At 42.0% G+C, this 20,065-nt stretch overlaps 1 protein-coding gene across 8 annotated transcripts in view; it reads left to right on the forward strand.

Annotated features, from left to right (window-relative positions):
• Nucleotides 1-1,497: 1,497 nt before the first annotated feature.
• The window catches only part of CHFR (checkpoint with forkhead and ring finger domains), a 30,940-nt gene continuing 12,372 nt past the window's right edge, over nucleotides 1,498-20,065 (forward strand). For 4 of the 8 annotated variants that reach the window (XR_004648254.1, XR_004648253.1, XM_034791105.1 and 1 more), the window contains exons 1-10: nucleotides 1,498-1,585; nucleotides 2,162-2,306; nucleotides 4,153-4,252; nucleotides 12,331-12,440; nucleotides 14,435-14,494; nucleotides 14,671-14,883; nucleotides 16,200-16,421; nucleotides 17,404-17,560; nucleotides 18,729-18,883; nucleotides 19,601-19,763. Coding sequence is in view for 6 of the 8 variants with exons in the window: in XM_034791105.1 (XP_034646996.1) it covers nucleotides 2,174-2,306; nucleotides 4,153-4,252; nucleotides 12,331-12,440; nucleotides 14,435-14,494; nucleotides 14,671-14,883; nucleotides 16,200-16,421; nucleotides 17,404-17,560; nucleotides 18,729-18,883; nucleotides 19,601-19,763 (1,313 nt within the window). In the remaining 2 variants the exon portion in view is untranslated. Of the gene's footprint in view, nucleotides 1,657-2,161; nucleotides 2,307-4,152; nucleotides 4,253-12,330; nucleotides 12,441-14,434; nucleotides 14,495-14,670; nucleotides 14,884-16,199; nucleotides 16,422-17,403; nucleotides 17,561-18,728; nucleotides 18,884-19,600; nucleotides 19,764-20,065 lie in introns of those variants that run through there. The other 4 variants (XM_034791107.1, XM_034791106.1, XM_034791104.1 and 1 more) reach the window with 3 other exon arrangements.

Raw genomic sequence — 20,065 nt, forward strand, 5'->3', positions numbered from 1 at the left:
GCCCAGCACTGCCGGTCCCCGGCCCCTGGCTCAGCACCCCCCGGCTCGGCGCCGCACCGTCGGCCCGGCCCGACTCGGCACCGCGCCCCCGGCCCAACACCGCCGGCCCCGCATGTCCCGATTTTCCCGGACATGTCCGGCTTTTTGGGATTTCCCCCCGGGCGGGGATTTGGAGCCCAAAAAGCCGGACATGTCCGGGAAAATCCGGACGTATGGTAACCCTATTCTTGCAGCACAGGGAGACACGGGCGGGAGGGAGCGGAAACAGCAGGCTGCCGACTGAGCTCCTTCCAAGCTACAGGGAGCTACTTTGCCTTTCCTGCTGGCAGGAGCGCTCCGGCATGGCTGCGTGAACAAGCTCGCTCCCCCTCACCCAGGAGCGCTGCCAGATTTTCTGCTGCCCTACGCGGCGGAAGGGCCCACCCTGAAATGCCGCCCCCCACAGAGGCAGCGGAAGGTCCTGCCGCTGAAATACTGCCACGGTCGCCGCCCCCCAAATTGTAGCGCCCTAGGCGACCGCCTAGCTCGCTTAATGGGTTGCGCCGGCTCTGCCCTCACCCAGCCCCGGCCATGCCCCCTGCCTGACCATACCAAAAAGCAAACAAAGAACTGCAAATGTATTATTATATTTAAAACATATTTTAAAACTGGGCATGACTTGGGGGTGGGGGGAATTTGGGTTACCAGCCCTCCAGGATTTTCCTTGAGTCTCCAGGAATTAAAGATCAATCTTTAATTATAGATTATGTCATATGATGAAACCTCCAGGAATACGTCCAACCAAAACTGGCAACTGTAGCGGGGAGGGAGGAGGAACGACACGCCTGACTCATGCTTTTCTAATATTTGGAGCTAGCAATACTGCCAACTATGTATTTCTGAGTCCCACCCCATGCTTGGATTTAAGTGTCTCTCAAGTATTTAAAACTAGAAAGACTGGGCCCGAAATCAATATTTAGTTTTTCCCTTTCGGCGCAGCATTATAGCTGGAGCAATTCCCTGGGAAGGCAGCGTTGCTGGTTCATTCTGTGTCAGCTAAACTCTATTGATTTTGCTGTAGTCAAATTAACTGTAGCTTAATTACTCGATATTTAACAGAAATGAAGGTATCACAGATAACAGAGGTCGATGTCTGTTATTACAGCATTATTACTCTTTGAGGGCACTTGTTATAGGACATTCATTTTGCCCATGACAAAGATGGGCGCCAGCGTGCTCTGTGATTAATATATTACCTCAAAAGGGAATAGTGCCCAAATCCAAAATGCCCGACACACCCTCGCCACTGGTGCCCACCTCTAAGATGGCCGCCGCGCGTTCTTCCTCCGCCTCAATAGTCGGTTGGCTTCCCCAATCCAAGATGGCTGCCCAGCGCGGAGGAAAGCGGCGCTCTAGCGCGGCCAGCTCTGTGGTGAGAGCGGAAGCCTTTTCTTTCCGTGCCTCCCCGCCCTCTGAGTTCTCTATGATTAGCCTGCTCTGGTCTCCAATAGGAGGCGTGGGGGAGCTCGAGGCCCCGCCCAGAGCCTGATCAGCTGATGGCTGGCAATGTCTGTTGACAGCAGCAGCCTCCGCGGCAGGACTGGGTGTAAGAGGCTGGCGCGGGGGGAGTGGATCGCTGCGAACCCCCCCAAGTCCCCCTGGGCTGGGGGAAGGGCGGTGAGCGGGAGGGACGTTGGGGAGGGAGGAGAGGAAGGACGGGGCCCTGGCAGCAGCCCCAGCCTGGCTCCTGTGTGTCTCACCCTCAGGGCTGTGAGAGGCCTTGGAGGGCCAGGCTCCGAGGGGGGCCCTGCTTGCCCTAGAGAGGGAAGGAGCGGGGAGTAGACTGCAGGGACTTCAGCCCACACACTAGAGCAATGCAGGAGAGCTGGGGCTGGTGTGAGTGTAGGTGTCTGAGGGGCTGCTGCTGCGGGAGAGGGGGAGGTCGGTCTGGAAATAAAGAGATGAGAGGGGAAGTGATGGCTTGGGACAGAGAACAGACAAGAAGGGGGAGAGGGATGGGGCGAGGAGAGAAGGCGGGGAAAGAGAAAGATAATCGGTAGTGAAAGCTGCGAGAGGAAGAACAGATGGGGGAGAAAGGTAGGAGGGCTGGGGAGAGAAACTGTACTGTTTCCAAGTGAAACTTTTCTCGTGTGTCTTGTGATTATTTTTTTTTTAAAATCAGATGTGAATCCAAATGGAGCATTCTGAAGGAGGAGACCAAAACCAGCAGCAACAGCCTTGGGGGAAGCTGATCCGGTTAGGTGCTGATGAAGCAGAGCCCCATGTGTTACTGCTGAAAAGAGAATGGACAATTGGGCGGAAAAAAGGTAAGATGGTGTGTGATTTACAAGAGGTCGGACTAGGTGATCATAGTGGTCATTCTGGCCTTAAAAATATATGAAGATGGACTCTGAAACATGACAGGTATGTTAGTATCTGGTGGGAGGATAAGGTGGAGGTAGGATAGAAGAAGCCCACCTCAATGCTTGCCACAAAATCCCTTTCCATGAGAGAAAAGTTGTGCTCTCTCCCTGTCTTTGGCTTTCTTTTTTAATGGGGTTCCTGGTGATATCACAAACACCCAATCCCGTGAATTTGTCTTGATGATTTCCCTGATTGTTTCTGTGCAAATAAAAAAGCACTGCATTTCAAACCAAGTTTTGTCATGTCATACCCATTTTGTCACCACTCTTTCCTTTAGCTCTTGTGATTTAAAAAAAAAAAGTGTGTGTGTGGGGGGGGGAGGATCTGCAATGCAACATTTTCACACTTTAACACACACCTACAATCCAAAAAGCCTTAATTCTTCTGGCTGCATGACGGTTGCTAACATATTAAAATCATTTCTATGAGAGTTGATTTGAAATGCAAGTGTTTCTGTGTCTAAAAGTGTTGACTATTTGATTTTATTTTAAGGGAATTCCATGTTTAAAGCAAATTATTCACTTAACCTTGCACTGTGCCATCTGGCACTAACTTTAGGTTGCCTATCCATCAATTCAGTGCATATCATGTTGTAGCACCCAGCATCAATGAAAGTATATTATAGTTTATAGACTCTATATGGCCAGTCAAAATGGAATTCATGGACCATATTATAGGGAAAATCTAAGTATCTTTTGTCTGTTAAATTCGTACCATATATTTGTTGCCCTTTTTGATGACTGTATTGCTAAATATGACTAATAACAAACAAGATGTCCACACTAGGAAATCTTCTAGTTGAATTTCAGTGGGCCTACATGGCAGATAAAGATTGACTTTTGCCTGCTGAATTGCTCTCATAATCATTTAACAGTTAGATTACTAAAGTGTTCAGTTAGAAAAATACATAACCAAAATTTGCCATCTACTCCTCAGCAAAATATTGTTGGCACCATTATCCTATTAGAAAAATATGTGAGGTTCTGGAAAAACTCATTTAGTCCATGCCGTTCCCCTCTTCTTCCTGGCCCTTACACTATATTCCAAGAGCCGCAAAGAGTAGATGGGGTACACCAGTGCGGAAGTGCTGAACTACTTCTGAGTGAAACTACGGCGTTCTAGTCACTTTCAGCAAGAATCACACGATCATGAAGTTGTGCAGCACAAGTTCTACTCTGTAGCTGTTAGTTGTCCCATGGACATCAGTTGTGGAAAAATAGCGGTAAACTATTATCAGGGGGTGTGGTGGGTGACTTATTTATTTCTAGATCTACTACACCCAGATGTCTCTCTGTCCTGTCTAGGGAGGATTGAATGTGCTGGGAAGTAATCCAGGACCAGGCTATGAATGGGAGGATATGAATCATGTTCCTTATTATGGCCCCTCTTACAAGGGAAGTGTTGTTGCAAGATGGAATAGTGTCTTATGTGTGAAGCCTTGAATATGGTTGGGAAGGAGGGATTAAGGTAGTGTCAAAATGGTGATGGTTGCTCAGAACCCTAGAATGGGTGGGCAGGTTCCCATCATCCCCCAAATCATTAATACTCCTGCCTAATGGCAGTGAACTGCACAAGATTTTAAATTTTCTGTCTTTAATAATCTAAAAATGGTGCTAACACATGTAAGAAAATCTTGTTTTTAAAAGAAGAGTTGTAAGTGGACTGATCAGTCTCTGTGATGGGATCTGCCTATGTAAATATTCATGAGATATTTATAAACATATTGATCATAAACATTTTCTTTTTAAGGTTGTGACTTGTCCTTTCCTGGCAACAAACTGGTGTCTGGAGATCACTGTAAGATTACAGTGGATGAAGAATCTGGACAAGTATCATTGGAGGATACCAGGTTAGCCCTGCTTTAAACTTTTATTACTGGTTTGCTGGAGTAAAATTCTGTTTAGTGCTCATGGAAGGAGTTAGCTGTACATATCACAGAGTAAGTCTCTTATTTTTTAAGTGTTAATTTTTTCCAACAATCCCTAAAACTCATCTCCTCTCTCTCTCCCCCACGGAATGCGTAGCTTACTGGATGAAAAACAGACTGATGGTGGGGAGTGCCTGGTAGTTTTGTATACTGTGTGTCTTATTATGTGATTGCAATTATAGCATTGTGAAAAAAATTATCAGTGACTTTAGGAGTTTTTAAAAACTATTCATAGTGAATTAGTATATGGCACACACATTCCTTATACTAGCTCTCTTCCCTACCTCCATCCCCAGCTCCTTGGGTTGGGGAGGAAATACATTTGCACTGATAACTTCAAAAACGTGCAGTGGATAGGAATAGAGATTCATATTTGTTATTCCTTTTGGTGTTTAAAATATCTCTGAAGGTAGCTTGTATTTCATAGGACCTTTGGGGCTTGAAGGGTTGTCTGGATTTTGGCTTTATTTATAGTCTGAGCTCCCTTTTGGATCTATAGTAATGAGCACCGTATACATACTTATGCCTATTGTATTATGTTTTGAAATGATTTTGTCTCCTCAAGCATTTCAAGTGGAGAGGAGAGAGAGGGGCCTAATAAGTAAAATTATAAGTCAATAAACTCAATTAAATAATTGAAATCGCTCAGTACAACATTGTAGCCCTTGATGTTGCCATGAGTCATTTGTTATCAGAATTTTTTTTTTTTACTTCTTTCCTCTAATCAGTATTTCAGGGAGTTATTATGTAGTGATATAATGCTTAAAGGCCCTAATCCTGGAAAGACTTGTGTATGTGCTTAACTTAGCTCACGATGAGCAGTCCCAATGAAGTCAATGGAACTACTCCATAGTGCATAAAGTTCAGCACATACGTTTTTGAACGATCAGAGCCAACAAACTTGCTCTTCTGGGAGAGGTTATTTCCTGCTGGGTTACAAGAATGCTGATGAGAGCTTATGCAGTGTTGTTCTAGCCATGTTGGTCCCACGATATTGGAGAGACAAAATGGATGAGGCAATATTTTTAATTGGACCAACTGCTGTTGGTGAGAGACAAGTTTTGAGATACACAGAGCTCTTCAGGTCTGGGAAAGGTACTCTCAGCATCACAGTTAAATGCAAGGTGGAACAGATTGTTTGGCATAAGTAATTAGCATATATTGTAAGAGACTGTTCAAGGTAGAATGGCCCATTGACACCTCTATAGTCATAGAACAAAAAGAGGGGGTTAGTGCTTTACAGCTTGTTGTAATGAGCCATAAATCCACTCTCTCTGTTCAGTCCATGATTTTTAGTATCTAGCAGAGTAATGCATTTAAGCTCCCAGGCTTATCTTTTGAAAGTGTTATTGTTCAGGTTTCCTTTGAGGAGGAGGACTGATAGGTTAGATATAGAGTGATCGCTTTGTGAAAAATGTTCACCCACAGGTAATAGGATGTTTTTGTCTTGTATTATTTTCTAATCACTCCTGAAGAATGTAGTGATTTACTGGTTTCACCCACGTAGTTATTGGGGCGTTGTTTAAGTTAGTTGGGATGTATAATCTTTCTTGCCTGTCGCAGGATGTATGGGGGGGCCTAGTCGGCAGTTTCCTCTACTAAGGCCTGGTCCCCACTTAATAACGTAGCTGAATTCGAAGTACCTTACTCCGAACTTACCGCGGGTCCAGACGCGGTAAGGGAGGCTCCCCCGTCGATGCCGCGTACTCCTCTCGCCGAGCTGGAGTACCGGCGTCGACGGCGAGCACTTCCGGGATCGATTTATCGCGTCTAAACCAGACGCGATAAATCGATCCCAGAACATCGATTGCCTGCCGCCGGACCCTCCGGTAAGTGTAGACGTACCCAAAGGCTAAAGTCTCCCGTGTAGCTGCTCTAGGCGGACGGGAGAGAGCTTTCCCACTGGCATAATTAAGCCACCCCCAAGAAGTGGCGGTAGCTATGTCGGCAGGAGAGTGTCTCCTGCTGACATAGCGCTGCCCACAGCAGTGCTTTGTAGGTGAAACTTATGTTGGTCGGGGGATGTTTTTTTCATACCCCTGACTGACAAAAGTGCTAGTGTAGACAAAGCCTAAGTCTTCTCTTCCTACCCTCCTGCCATAATATACATTCCCTCTGACCCCTCTACTCACATGCCGGCTCCTACACACACACATATACGGCTTGCTCTCCAGACAGTCATGGAGCAGGAGAGCTCAGGTGGCTAGCTAACAAAAAGGGGCAGCCAGTAGAAGAGAGTAGCTGAGCTAAATAAAACTTTGCTGTCAACATCGCAAGAGTGTAGTTTGTGGAAGGGTGGGGCTAGATGCACTGTTAGCCCCACAGAAAGGCTGCAATCCTAAGTAATGCCTGTCTTCTGCAATTGAGAATGTGGAAGGTTATATTTTCACATATCTGACAAAAAGGAAAAAGGCCTTTTATATATTCTGTCTGTGCATGAGTGAGAGTTGACGTAAAGCACTTTAACTACACATGGAATAGGGAGACAGTCCTACTACTTGTAGAAGATAAAGCTTCTCTTCTCTCAGAATTTGTCTGAGACCTCTGATATTCAAGGCCTGCTGTCAATATCAGCTGAGCTTCATAGAGTCAAACTGGCTGTAAGAAGATATAAACCTAAGCTCAAGAGCCAACAAGGGCATGAAGCTCATGTAGATAACACTGTCATTCCCCCATTTACTGTTATAATTGGCTAGGTTTGAAAACCTGCTGAACTGTGTTCCATTACTCAGAATTGTTATTGTGAGCCTACTCTAAAGGGGAAGGCAGTTCTAGAAACATTGCTCTGGTCAAGCTCAGATTTTTCTGTTGAAAACAAATACATTGCGGGAGGCAGCTGGTTTGGGGCAGTTCAGTTGGGTACACTCTCTTCCTGTATTGCAGATAAATCATAAAATATCAAACAGTATGTGGCATTAGCTCCATACCTGTTTGCTGACATGCTGAGTTATTGGAGACAGAGCAATCCTGACACAGTTTAGAAAGCATTTAGACTTCTCCTCACCCTGCGAGGTGATGAATTGAGAACTTTACAACTACTTGAATAAACAGGTAAGAGAGCAAGTGTTGATACCTGTCTGGCTCAGTAGAATCTGCTTCAAGAGCTGGTTCCTTCTTTTTCTCCCCAGAAAGTGCCTTGGTTAGTCTCTTAGGGCTAGTTGGCACTGGCACTGGCTTGTGTGGTTGTGGCGCAGTGCTTTGAGAGAGCTCTCCCAGCACTCTGAAAAACCCAGCTCCATGAGGGGCATAGTTACCAGCGCTGGTGCACTGTCTACACTAGCGCTTTATAGCGCTGAAACGTGCTGCGCTCAGGGGTGTGGCTTTTTCACACCCCTGAGCAAGAAAGTTGCAGCGCTGTAAGTTGCTAGTGTAGACAAGCCCTTAGTGTTTACTAGAAGAAATAATACTGTATTAGATAACTTAATCAGTTACATTCACGGAACAGTTGGCTTGTCCCAGGGAAAAGCAATTAATTCTTTCTTAAAAACAAAAATTCAAATGCAAAAGTCGACCTCAATCTCATGAGTTGAAGGACCTTTCCCTGTCCTCCATTGGGCAGTTTTTGTGTGTAAGTACTCTCACACTTCTTATCAAACTGTCTGTACTGGGCTATCTTGATTATCATTTCAAAAGTTTTTTTTCCTCTTTTTACTTAATTGGCCTCTCAGAGTTGGTAAGACAACTCCCACCTTTTCATGCTCTCTGTATGTGTATATATATCTCCTCAATATATGTTCCAGTCTATGCATCTGAAGAAGTGGGCTGTAGCCCACGAAAGCTTATGCTCAAATAAATTTGTTAGTCTCTAAGGTGCCTCAAGTACTCCTGTTCTTTTTCCAAATTACACTCTTAACTTTAGGATTGGCCCTTCCAAAGCCAAGAGGCACATTGACAGAATAGTATGGGATAACTTGCACCACTACACCCTACCCAAACGGGAATTGGGTCAGGATACAGAGATTTATATCTCTAGTCTTAAGAAAAGTGATGAGGGATCTTTTATGACCTGGATTCACATTTCATCCAAATTATACCTCTGATAGCAGAGTTTCCTTCTCATCTCCCTCCAAAACAATATAGCAGGTTGGCATTGGTTTAGTACTGAATCACAAGGAATGTCTGTTAGACTTACTTTCTTCTTCACTTAGAGTGCAATGATTTGTAATGCCTCATAAATACATAAATTTAGCCATTTTCCATGTTAGTCTGTAAAATATCCATTTTGTGATAGCCTGACACTCCACAAAGTGTATGTTAGACTTCCCTGGTTAGAGCCCTGAAACTGGATATGACACACAAAGGAATGTTACAATTTCCTATATTATTGGCTAAGATCTAATTTTAACCACATTCAGTTTTCTTTAGTGCTTAGCAAAATCTTGGGTGCTTTTCTTTGAGCGATGTGACTTTTTTCTTTCTCTTTCTATTAAACGAATGAATCTCTGTGCCGCTGGACGGGGAGAAACTTTGCCCAAAGATTGCTCATCTGCTGCCCTACCAATTTCCTCATTTGGCTTTGTTAAGGATGATGATTTGGGCCCTGATTCTCCAAATGACTGGTGTAGTCAGAGCTTTGTTCAAGTCAATGGAACTCTGCAGGAGCACAGAGATTCACCTGCATGGAAATGTGTGTGGGATTCAACCCTTGGTGTTGATTTGGCAGCAGTTTTGGCATTTTTTTCCCTCCCAGTAGCAAACTTCACTGTTTGATATCCAGGAGTGCACATTTTTCTAATAAGCATTTAACTAAAACACAGTAAAGTCCCTTATGCCCATCTTGGGATTTGACAGTAACTGCTTAATAATTATGTTAAAGGTACTTATAAAACCCTTTGTATTGAAATTTTTTTAAGTTCATATATTTGCCCTCATTATGGCAATAAGTCTTGGGGCCAGAAACCTCCTGAAGATCACTAAAAGACATTCTTTATTTTGTCAGATTGAGCTGTTCCCCCCGCTCCACCTGATATTCATGTACACTTCAAAACAAGACTTGAGACTTTGTGTCTGTGGTTTTGCATCATAGCCAGGGCCGGCTCCAGGCATCAGCTGAGCAAGCTGGTGCTTGGGGCGGCAGATTGTTGGAGGCGGCATTCCGCCCAATCCTAGGGCGGCACGGCCGCTTTTTTTGTTTTGTTTTGTTCTTGTTCTGCTCCGGCCGCCCTGTTGGGGGCGGCGGTGCGGAGAACCAGAGCGCCCTGCAGGTCAGTCCTCTTCCTTCCCTCCCCGCCGACCGGAGCGGAGCCCTCGCGGCAGGAGGTGGCGCAGCAGGAGGGGCCGCGTGGCAGCGCCCCTGCTGTAGCCCTGGCCGCCCCCTTCTCTCTCTCTCTGCCCCCCCCCCACCCCCCCAAGCCAGTCCCCTTGCACCTGGGCTCCGGCTGCGCTGCAGGTTTTTTTTTTTTTTTGCTTTGCCGTTCTGGCCCCCCTGTTTTGTTTTTTTGTTTTTTGTTTTTTTTGCTTGGGGCGGCCAAAAAGCCAGAGCCGTCCCTGATCATAGCGCACATAGACCACTGCTTAAACACTCAGCTATGACTCTTATTTCATTAGAGTAGTGGTTGTGTCCTTCTGTTGAAACTTGTCCAGATGGGTAATGTTGCAAGCAGAGTTGTTCCCTTTGATATTTTGCATGAGTAGCCAGCCCATGATATAACTGTAATCCAAATTAGTGCAATTGTCATTGTATAAAATAATCCCTGAAAATTCTTCTGCATTACTTAAAGAGACTTGTAAGGTTTCTTAAAAAATTGGGCATTTCCCCTTTTTTTTTGCTGTTTTACTATAATGAAGAAGGCCCAAAAGATTTGGGGTTTTTTGTGTTTGTTTTTTCTGGAGTTTTGCTGGGAGACCTCCAGCAAAACTCAAAGGTCATTGTGAGCAGTAACACTTGATTGAAGAAGTTTAGTCAGTTTTTTGAATCTTTAACAATGGTTTCCTTGATTCAAAATATTTCTTCGTCATTTAACATGGGTAAATAATAACAAATCAAAAATGTTTTTTTTAACAGTTTGACTAAAATTCCCTTCCCCTCCTAATTGCTCAACTTTCATTCTCTTGACTTTGGTGATGCACTTTGCTGTTTCTCTGGTCATCACAGAGTCTTCCTGCCTAGACAGGATCTGTATTTCTAATGTAAAAAGACAAGGAGAAAATATTTATTTCAATTTTCTACCCTCTTTAAAAAAAAAATTGTTTTTATAAAGGAGCAAAGAAGGAAAAGAGTCCAACGTTTTTCCTCCCCTCTGCAGGTGACCTTCAAAACAGCATTTTTTGCAGTTTGCACTGTGTTGGTTGACTTCTCCATGTACACTGTAAAAGTACATCTGATGAGAGGGAAGAAATATATTTCTTGACTGAGAAATCACTTAGTGCTACCTCAAAAGTGATTTCTCCTTAGGGTGACCAGATAGCAAGTGTAAAAAATAAGGACAGGGTAGGGGGTAATAGGAGCCGTTTTTGTTTAAAAGGGTAAATAATGAGACGAGAAGGATGGGATTTGTTTCTAGATTTTATTTCATGGTGGAAAATTAACTATGGTACGTACGTTTGGGAAAATCTGGGCTGTGGTCTGGGTGAGTAACTAAATTCAGCCACAAGATGGCAGTAAAGATTTATAGTACCAAAGGTTGGCATAGACAACAACAAAAAAGCCCCAATGTTCGTTGGGCATCTTTATACATATGGTATTAGTTGCTGAGGTTCTTGGATGGCAGAAATCTGAACTCCTTTAGTTCTATGAGGCATTTAAAAAATGCTCATATTGCAACAGAGCTGAAATTACTCATTTCAGTGTAATTTGACTTGATTTTAAAACACTTACAGCGACTGTATGAAGTGGTACATCCCAAAAAGAATGAGTGAAGATCGATATAATTAGATATTTAGTCAGTAGCTGGTGTTTTTTTGAAGTTTGTTTCCACTTCAAAATGATTCCATCTAGCTTGGCTTTTAACTCCATGTAACTGCATGTACATGTTCTTTCCCCCTATTAACTTTCTTAGGGTTGCCAGATGTCTGGTTTTCAATCAGAACACCCGGTTGAAAAGGGACCTTCCCCTGTCCGCTGAAAATGAGCGAGTGAGTGAGGGTGGGAGAGAGCGAGTGATGGAAGGAGGGGAAATGAAGTGAGCGGGGTGGGGCCTCGGAGAAGGGGCAGGGCAGGGGTCTTCGGTTTTGTGTGACTGGAAAGTTGTCAACCCAAAATAGTTGAGGTAAACATAACTGGAAAAATAGATACTTCCTTTTGTCAGTAATCTACAGGTAGTAGCTTGAGAGTATGATGTTGAAAACTTTTTTTTTTTTAAAGGTCTATAGAAGTCATACCAGCAATTCATTTTCTAACTCAAATAAGAATAAAATAACTGACTAGAGTCATCAATGACCAGAATCATTTACCATCTGCAACCTTGGGCATTTTAAACTTTCAACATCTGAGAGGAGGAGGAGGAAGGAGAGAGGGGCCAGCATGAGGTCCCTAGTTGTACAGAAAATGGGGTCTTCCACCCCATAAACAGTTTAAAAGAGAGTCCTTCCTATCAATGTTAATCCCAACACTACAATTTAGCACTTTCAGATAGATGCCTGAGATGTTCTACTACTTCTGTCCCTTTCTGTCTTCCGTTTATCTTAGCTGAGCTCATTCCGTAGGGAGCAATTCTCTAATTATTTTGAGCCATTCTCCAAATGTAAGGGATCATTGTCTGTCTGTCTGGCCATTAGCCACATGTTTCCTTACCAGGAGCCACAAACTAGCAATGAAGTCCTCAGCAACTCTACAGAACAAGCCTGCAGGGCAGATTTTTCCCATTCAGTTATCTGGCTTCTCTTAATCTTGGCTACATTTTTTTTTTTTTTTTTTTTTTGGAGGTGGGGGGTGGGTACCAATGATTTTCTCTGCTAATATCTCTCTCTTTCCCCCCCCCCCCCTCCTTCTTCCTCTCCCAATAAACCCCCATGATAATTATGAAAGCATTTGGGCTAAATAACGATCTTTCTCTTTGCAGCACTAATGGAACAGTAATTAATAAACTGAAAGTGGTTAAGAAGCAGACATGCTCTTTGCAGACTGGGGATGTGATCTATGTTGTTTACAGGAAGAATGAGCCAGAAAACAGTAAGCAGATATCTCTTTTTTTTGTTTTTTAAATGGCGTTGGCTAGTCATAAGGGATACAAGGAAATATCAGATGGTGAGAATAGAGCTACTCGGTGAATGCTAGAGCAAGTCACTTTTTAATATTAAAACCAAACTTTTTCATGATTCTGGGGGCCTTCTCTAGTCATCGTCATCATCCTCTCTTATTTGTATTATGGTAGCGCCTATAGCCATTGGTTGAAATTGGGGCCTCATTCTGCTAGATACTCTATAAACACATAGTAGGAAATAGCCCCTGCCCTACAAAACCTACAGTCTAATGAGGCAAGATAGATGAAGGCTTGGAGGAGAAATGGAGGCAAAGAGAGGTGGCGAGACAAGCTAAAGGTCATGCAGTATGTCATTAGCAGAGCCAGAAATAGAAGCCAGATCTCCTGGGTCCAACCCAGTGCCATGAAATTAGTTATAAAGTATTTAGCATTTGTTACTTCAGTAAAAAATGTTCAGTTTTCTGAAGTTTCCTTTATAATAGATTAAAGGTATAGGTATTTTACATACTACATTCTAGCTACTATGTCCAAAACAGGAATGTAAATCTCTGAAATGAAATTTTATAGTGGGCAGATTGGAAGTGTAACGAGTTATTACATTGTCATATGATCAGGAATTATTATGAAGAGATAAATACTACTGTGATGAGTGTGGTATTAAAACCCCAGATAAAACTTAAGCCCCTGATGAATTTGGTGCCTCAGATTTGTCTAAAGTGTAAGAAAGTCTAAATGTCTTAGAATTTATGTTTGCAACTATGCCACGACAGGAAAATTTATAAGCTGTTTGTCCACAGTTTATTTTAGATGCATGTAACTGTTGGAACCTGAATTCCCTTTTGTAACCTCACCATCAGTTTTTAGAATCTGGATTTATCAATTTGTGATGTCAATTTTACAGGAAAGCAATGACACATGCGCACACACTCTAAATCTATATCTTTATATCCACTATCTCTTTTATCAGGGGGTAGCCTGATCTAACTATCTCTTTTGTTGATCCTCTTTTGGGGATTTCACTGTAGCAGTCAATACTAGTTGAGGAATTCATTAATCCCGTTGTTCCACGATAGATTGAGATGTTCTGAGGTATTAATTTTTTTTAGTTAAAATGTATTTGAACAGGGCTGCTTAGTGCCTTAGTACCTATCATTCAGTTAATGTTCTGAGTCCTGATTTTTTTCAGTCCTGTGCCTTGAAGGACTGAGAGTGAGCTTAGCTTTGGCACATATAGTTGTCTTATTTAAGCAATTCTGAAACAGTCTAAAAAGAATCCTGCATAGTTCTTTGCTAATAAGATTGATCACAGTGCAAATGTAGAGGGTGTTGGAAGGACCTAAATGGTTGAGGATAAAAAGCAAGGAGACACAATGGGATCTGTGGAGTTCTGTCAGGAAGCTGGAGGGTTCCCATAGGCTGGGGAAGAAAAGAATTTGCTCTGATTTGCTTCGTAAGTAGGTTTTGGGTTAGCCGGTGAATAGCATTTGGGTAGTGGCTTAAACTGTTGTATGGAATTTGATTGTTAACTTTAAACTTTTTACAATAAACTCTAAGGAAAATTATATAAAAAATTGAACTTATGAACAGTTAGAGCTCACCTCTCAGCCTTCTGCAGAGAACATCCAGTACAGTTGTATTAGTAAGAGTAGTCACAGCTTATCTTGACACAGCAGAATTTATAGTTAGGAAGTGTTTAAGCCTCAATTTCTATGGTTGGCACAAGCTAAATTTCACACACAGCCATTCGGCTTGGTCTGAGAAGAATAGATCTAGCTGTTCTGTTCCTAATTACCTCCTAAGTAGCAGCATTAACATTGGCTATAACAGCAATCTCCTGTTTGCCCTCTCTATTGTAGGAAACGTATGAGAAGCAGCCACCTGTGGGTAGGAGTTGGTGAGAGTAAGAGGGAGAGAAATAAAAACACTTTTATAATAAAATTTCTGCCATTTTCTCTCCTTTCAGATGTTGCTTATCTCTATGAATCCTTCAATGCAAAACAAGATGTAACACAAGAACCAGTAGGTAAGTAAAACTATTAGTTCAAGACTAAAGAAAGGGAGATGAGTGGTTGTGACTAATTGTAGCTGTTTTAAGAGAGCTTGATTCCTTCAAATCCTGTTAATTGACTCTGTTGAAGCCATGACCTTTTGAGGTTGCCTATCAGAGAGATATTCTTTCCACTCCCTTTTCTGTTACAGAAGCTAATGTAGAAAATACTTGCCATCTGACCAAAGATACCTCACATATAGGAAGAAGTGATGATGGAACCCAAATTACCTCATCACTGCCAGCCACTCAGTCTTGCTATGAGGAACCACAGCCATCTACTTCTACATCTAACCTCTTTAATGCTTCTTCTACCTCTCTTATCGAGCGGGCATCTGCTGAGCAGGATAATCCTTCAACATCTGGTAAGGTATTGTGTGCAGTGTTTGTAAGCTTGGTGCCTCAGAAATTATGACTCTTCTGTTGAATCCTAAGAAACGAATCTCTTACTGTAGAGGATAAAATGATAATGATCAAAATCCCTGCAAAAGTTCAAGTCAAAGCACCTGATCGGTAGTTAATTTAATAACTTGTTCCATAAGAAAATCATAGGCTTAGTCCTAGTGGCTCGGAGAGGCAGTTGTGAGAATTGTGTGTATTCAAGGACACAGACGATGCATTTCAATCATTAAGTGTTTTAATTTTGCAGCCTTCACCATGGAACTTAGATGCAGCTGTTGGGGATTTTTTCCCCTCACCAAGCTGGCGTGTAAACTTATTGAAACTATACAGATCACATCACAAAGCTAACTACAACTGAATATTTGCATGCATTCTAATCCTCACTGTTGCTGCTGCCATTCACCAGTCCGCTTTCTCCCATTCAGAGATTTTTAAGGTTAGAAGGGACCACATTGATCATTTAATCTGACAAATAGGACAAAAGACAATTTAGAAGATGTAAATGATGTTCCCAGCAGTGATCCCCAGTTCCTCTGGGGATCCTTTCCAGCTACCCACCTGCCACCCAGTTTAACCAAGTGAAAATCCACTCATGCAGTCGTTCCAATTTACCAAATTACATGATCACGGCAGGCTGCCTCCTGACCTTCAACGTACCCTCAATCTTTTGTGCACCTATACTGCATCCTGTTTCATGATCTTACTCCATCCCCAGATTGCTTAAACGCTTCAAATACTGCAACATCCGATCGCAAATCTGGCCCTGCCTGCTCATACTGGCTCCTTCCTAAGTATTGTTCAAAATGTGCCTTAGCCTTGATGTACTCTGCATATTATTTGTGCTCCCCCCAGACTCTTCAACCACTTCTGTGGTAGGCTGCATATGTGGAAGGAGGTGGGGGGGCTGAGTGTGTGTGCGCATGTGAGAGAGAGAGAGAATAAAATCACTCCAAGACTGAATCTTTATTACTAAGTACTGGCCTGGAGCATATTTTTATGAATGAATTATAAGCCCTTCTATTTAGATGTGGAGTGTTTACAGATTCTGTACCAGTTTCTTTACAGATTCTCCAAATAATCAGGTATATTGGGAAAACTAGGACAGATGATATACCATATAATTGTGCAAACCATGCCAGCACACTTGTTGTTTGACATGGCCTTTTCTCATTCAAATGATATTTGAATTGGGATGGGCATGTGTCCAGGGAAATATAGTTTTTCTTCAGTGTTCCCTCTTTGTATACATCTGTTAATAATCTCTGCTTTCATTTTACAGGATCACAGTCCTCTGTTTTCATTCCTGTGCCTGCTTTCCCCACTCTAGAACCTAGGTGTCCTGGAGCATCACATGAAGAACAAGGACAGCTGTATGCAAATAGTGAAACTTCCACTATCACTTCAAATATCATTGATAAAGAGAAAAATGAAAGTTCTACATCAGAGCCTCAAAGGGAAGAGGAGGAGGACTTGGAGCCTGCAAAGAAGAAAATAAAAGGAGGCTAGTATATTACAGTATTATGTGACATAAGATGTAGTCTTCTATTTAATCTTTTGTTAAAATGATTTGAAAGAAGACTGACACTCTGTAATGGAATCAGAAGCTTCCAATTACGTACATGGGTGGCTTGTTAATTTTTCACAGAATTCCATTTGGGATAAGTGAAACACAGGGATCTGAAATGACTTACCAGGGCTCAGTAGGCAGTTCAGTGGGTTCAGTCTAGATTAGAATCCAAGACTCTAACTATATCTTATGAAAGTTTAAGACTATTATTACTTTTTTCTCTGCTGAAGTGAAATGAGTCCAAAATGCACTCCTATAACCTAGAAGGGCTTTAAAGGATTTGTTTAAATGGTATATAAAACCTTATTGTGTTCTGAATAATATATATCTATATAGATGTAATATAGGTATTGCAATCTGGTTTTTAAAAACACGTGCCCTCGGGCTTCTATTACATGAGGGCAAATATGTTTACTTTTCACAAAGTATGACTTAAAGCAGGGGTTCTCAAACTGGGGGTCGGGACCCCTCAGGGGGTCACGAAGTGTCAGCCTCCATCCCAAACCCCACTTTGCAGCCAGCATTTATAATGGTGTCAAATATATAAAAGTGTTTTTTAATTTATTGGGGGGGGGGAGTTGCATTCAGAGGCTTGCTATGTGAAAGGGGTCACCAGTACAAAAGTTTGAGAACCGCTGACTTAAAGGGACCAAATATTGCTGATTTCAGACCTTCTCCAGGCTTCCTGGTATTCTGTTGCTGGCTCAGTGAAAATAATGGCTGTGGCTGTAAGACTGTGCAGAGATCAGTCTGCAAAGCAAGGACATCAGCTTTGTGACAACACTAGTGATGGAAGCAGATATGAATCATAATGCTTAGCTTTTTGGCTTAATTGAGTAACATTAAATAGGCAGGCTCTCACATCCATGGTCAATGTAATCTATTGTTATAACACTGAGATATATCTTCTCTGCAGATGAGAATGCTAGTCCATACCTTCAGATGACCGCTCCAAATCAATGTATAATTAAAGCTGGATCTGAAGGTGCAAAAACAACAAATGTGAAACCAGACAAAATGGAAGAAACACTCACTTGCATTATCTGCCAGGAATTGCTGCATGACTGTGTCAGGTACTTATAGTTAAAAAGAAGCTTCTGTAATTACATGGGACTTAATACAAAGAATGCAATAACTGCTGTTTGGGGTAGTGGAGGTTTGTCTTTTGTAAACTATTAGTTTCTCTTGAGAGTTGGTAAGATTTTCTCTTTTTATGCAGTGTATATACCAGGATTTCAACATGTACACTTCCCCCACCGTACAGTATTGAACAATTAGCTAGCTGCTTTAGGCTGGGACTTTCAAAGAAGCTTAAATGGTAGAAGTGTTCACCATCTTACAAAGCCTTGGGCATAGACCACAGTCAGAGGCATGATACAGGATTTAATGGACCATTGAGTCAATCTGGTATAGCAAATCTCATGATGAATTCTAGTTCACTTGGCCAGTGGCCGGTTAAAAAAGGCTTTGACTCTTCTTTAATCAACATTACCATTTTATGATGGGAAAACTACTATCCAGCCGAAGTGAAGTGGAGTGTATCAGGTAGCTTAGCCAGAAAAGCAGATCAAACTGAACATGAGATGCGAGTTGAAGTGTGTGATTTTTAATGGATGCTTTCCCATCTCGATATGGGAAAGGTGAGCATCTTTGCCTCAAGTATATATTTGGAAAAGGCTCAAAATTATAGGGGATTATAAGTAATTGAACAATTATTAAAGTTAATTTAAAAAATGAAGCAGTGTCCTTCAGTAATCAAAGGTGCTAGATTAATAGCACAGCAGTCCGGGAAGTGTGGATGAAGAGAGTAGAGTGATTCCAGCTCCAGTCTATATTAAATCCTTGGTCTCTGACAAGACTTACAATAATATGACGCTAATTGTGAATGTGGGTTACTTTATATTGTAGATATGCTTTCTACAATCTAGTAAATCCTGAGATTATCCACTAATATCCAATAGACTGCTAAACATCTGTCGGCTGATTGGTAATGGAAATGTGGTCACCAATTCAAATCTCCTGTGTAGTCCTGGCCTCTTGTGAAACAGATCTTCACTGTGGAAAAACAGACTTCCATACAAATCATTACATAAAGTTCTTTGATATTTCTTGATTATCTAAACAGATATCAAAGGACCATGCTTTTTAAATACTTTTGTATTTAAAGCTTATGTAAAAGGCCTGTTTTGAGTCTTGAGATTTCTCATTGTCCCTCTGATGTAAACCTGTTTGTGTTTCCAGCTTGCAGCCCTGCATGCACACCTTCTGTGCTGCCTGCTACTCAGGGTGGATGGAACGGTCTTCTCTCTGTCCAACTTGCCGTTGTCCAGTTGAACGTATCTGTAAGAACCATATACTGAATAACTTGGTTGAAGCCTATCTAATCCAACATCCAGGCAAGTTGGAAGTGTATTTAATATACTTACATATACAGCATGTTTCAGATATTAAGTGTGAAATAGGTGTATAAACAGAGAAAAAGATCTTTCAAACCTTCTGTGCCTTTCCTACTATTTTGCCTGTTGCTCTCATGTTGCCATAAGAGAAAAAGAACCAACAGCCAGTTAGTATGTCAGAATAAAGTGTAATATTCAAATACCTGAGAACTGAAAGCAATTTATTACAGGAACCTTTTTATAATACTAGATCTGAAGGCACTTAACAAATGTGAAGCTAAATTCATTATGAGAGAGAGGGAGGTATTGTCAAAGAGCGGCATTGAGAGATGAGGCTTCCTGAAGTTAGATACTTCTGAAAAAACAAACCACTAAGATGCTCAAATTTGGATTTAATTGTTTAACTTTAAGCACCCACTCCTGAAAATTTCATCCTAACTGACTTACCCAAGGTCATACACTGCCATTGGCAGAGCTGGAACTAGAATTACGAATTCCAGGCTTCAGTCTTGTGCTTGTGACTTTATAAAATGTCAGCTACGTGAACATTCTAGGATGTATTGCATAGCTACAAATACTGTAGTCACATATTCATAAATACTATGTACATTGTTTAAAAACTTGCAAGGTGATGGAGATGATTTTGCTCTGGAGTAGTCGATTTGATGATTTACAGCTATCTCTTTCTTCATGTTCATATTTGTGTTTCTTTTGCAGATAAGTGTCGCAATGAAGAGGATGTACGTAGTATGGATGCCAGAAACAAAATCACTCAAGACATGCTGCAGCCTAAGGTGCGAAGGTCATTTTCAGATGAAGAAGGAAGTTCTGAGGATCTGCTGGAACTGTCGGATGTAGATAGTGAATCCTCCGATATCAGGTATGTGCATTGGCTTAGCTTTTGTTTGGGTCTGAGTGCTGGCAGTCTCAAACCAGGCTAGAGCACTGTGTTGTTATCTGCAGCCATTTGCAAAACTGGGGTTTAATCTTTATTGCGTCCCTCATTTTGAAGCCCTGGCAGTATGTTTTCATGATCATTGTCCGAATTCGGTTTTGATTTAATTTTTGTTTTCAAGTTCAGTTTTGGAACCTCTATAATAATCTCAAAACCGATAGGTAAAGTGCTATTTATAAAGGCAGCAGGGAGCTGATCCAGGTCATGGCACAAGCTAAAGTAGCCCA

The sequence above is a fragment of the Trachemys scripta genome, chromosome 15 (assembly GCF_013100865.1).
Source record: "Trachemys scripta elegans isolate TJP31775 chromosome 15, CAS_Tse_1.0, whole genome shotgun sequence".
Taxonomy (NCBI): Eukaryota; Metazoa; Chordata; order Testudines; family Emydidae; genus Trachemys; species Trachemys scripta.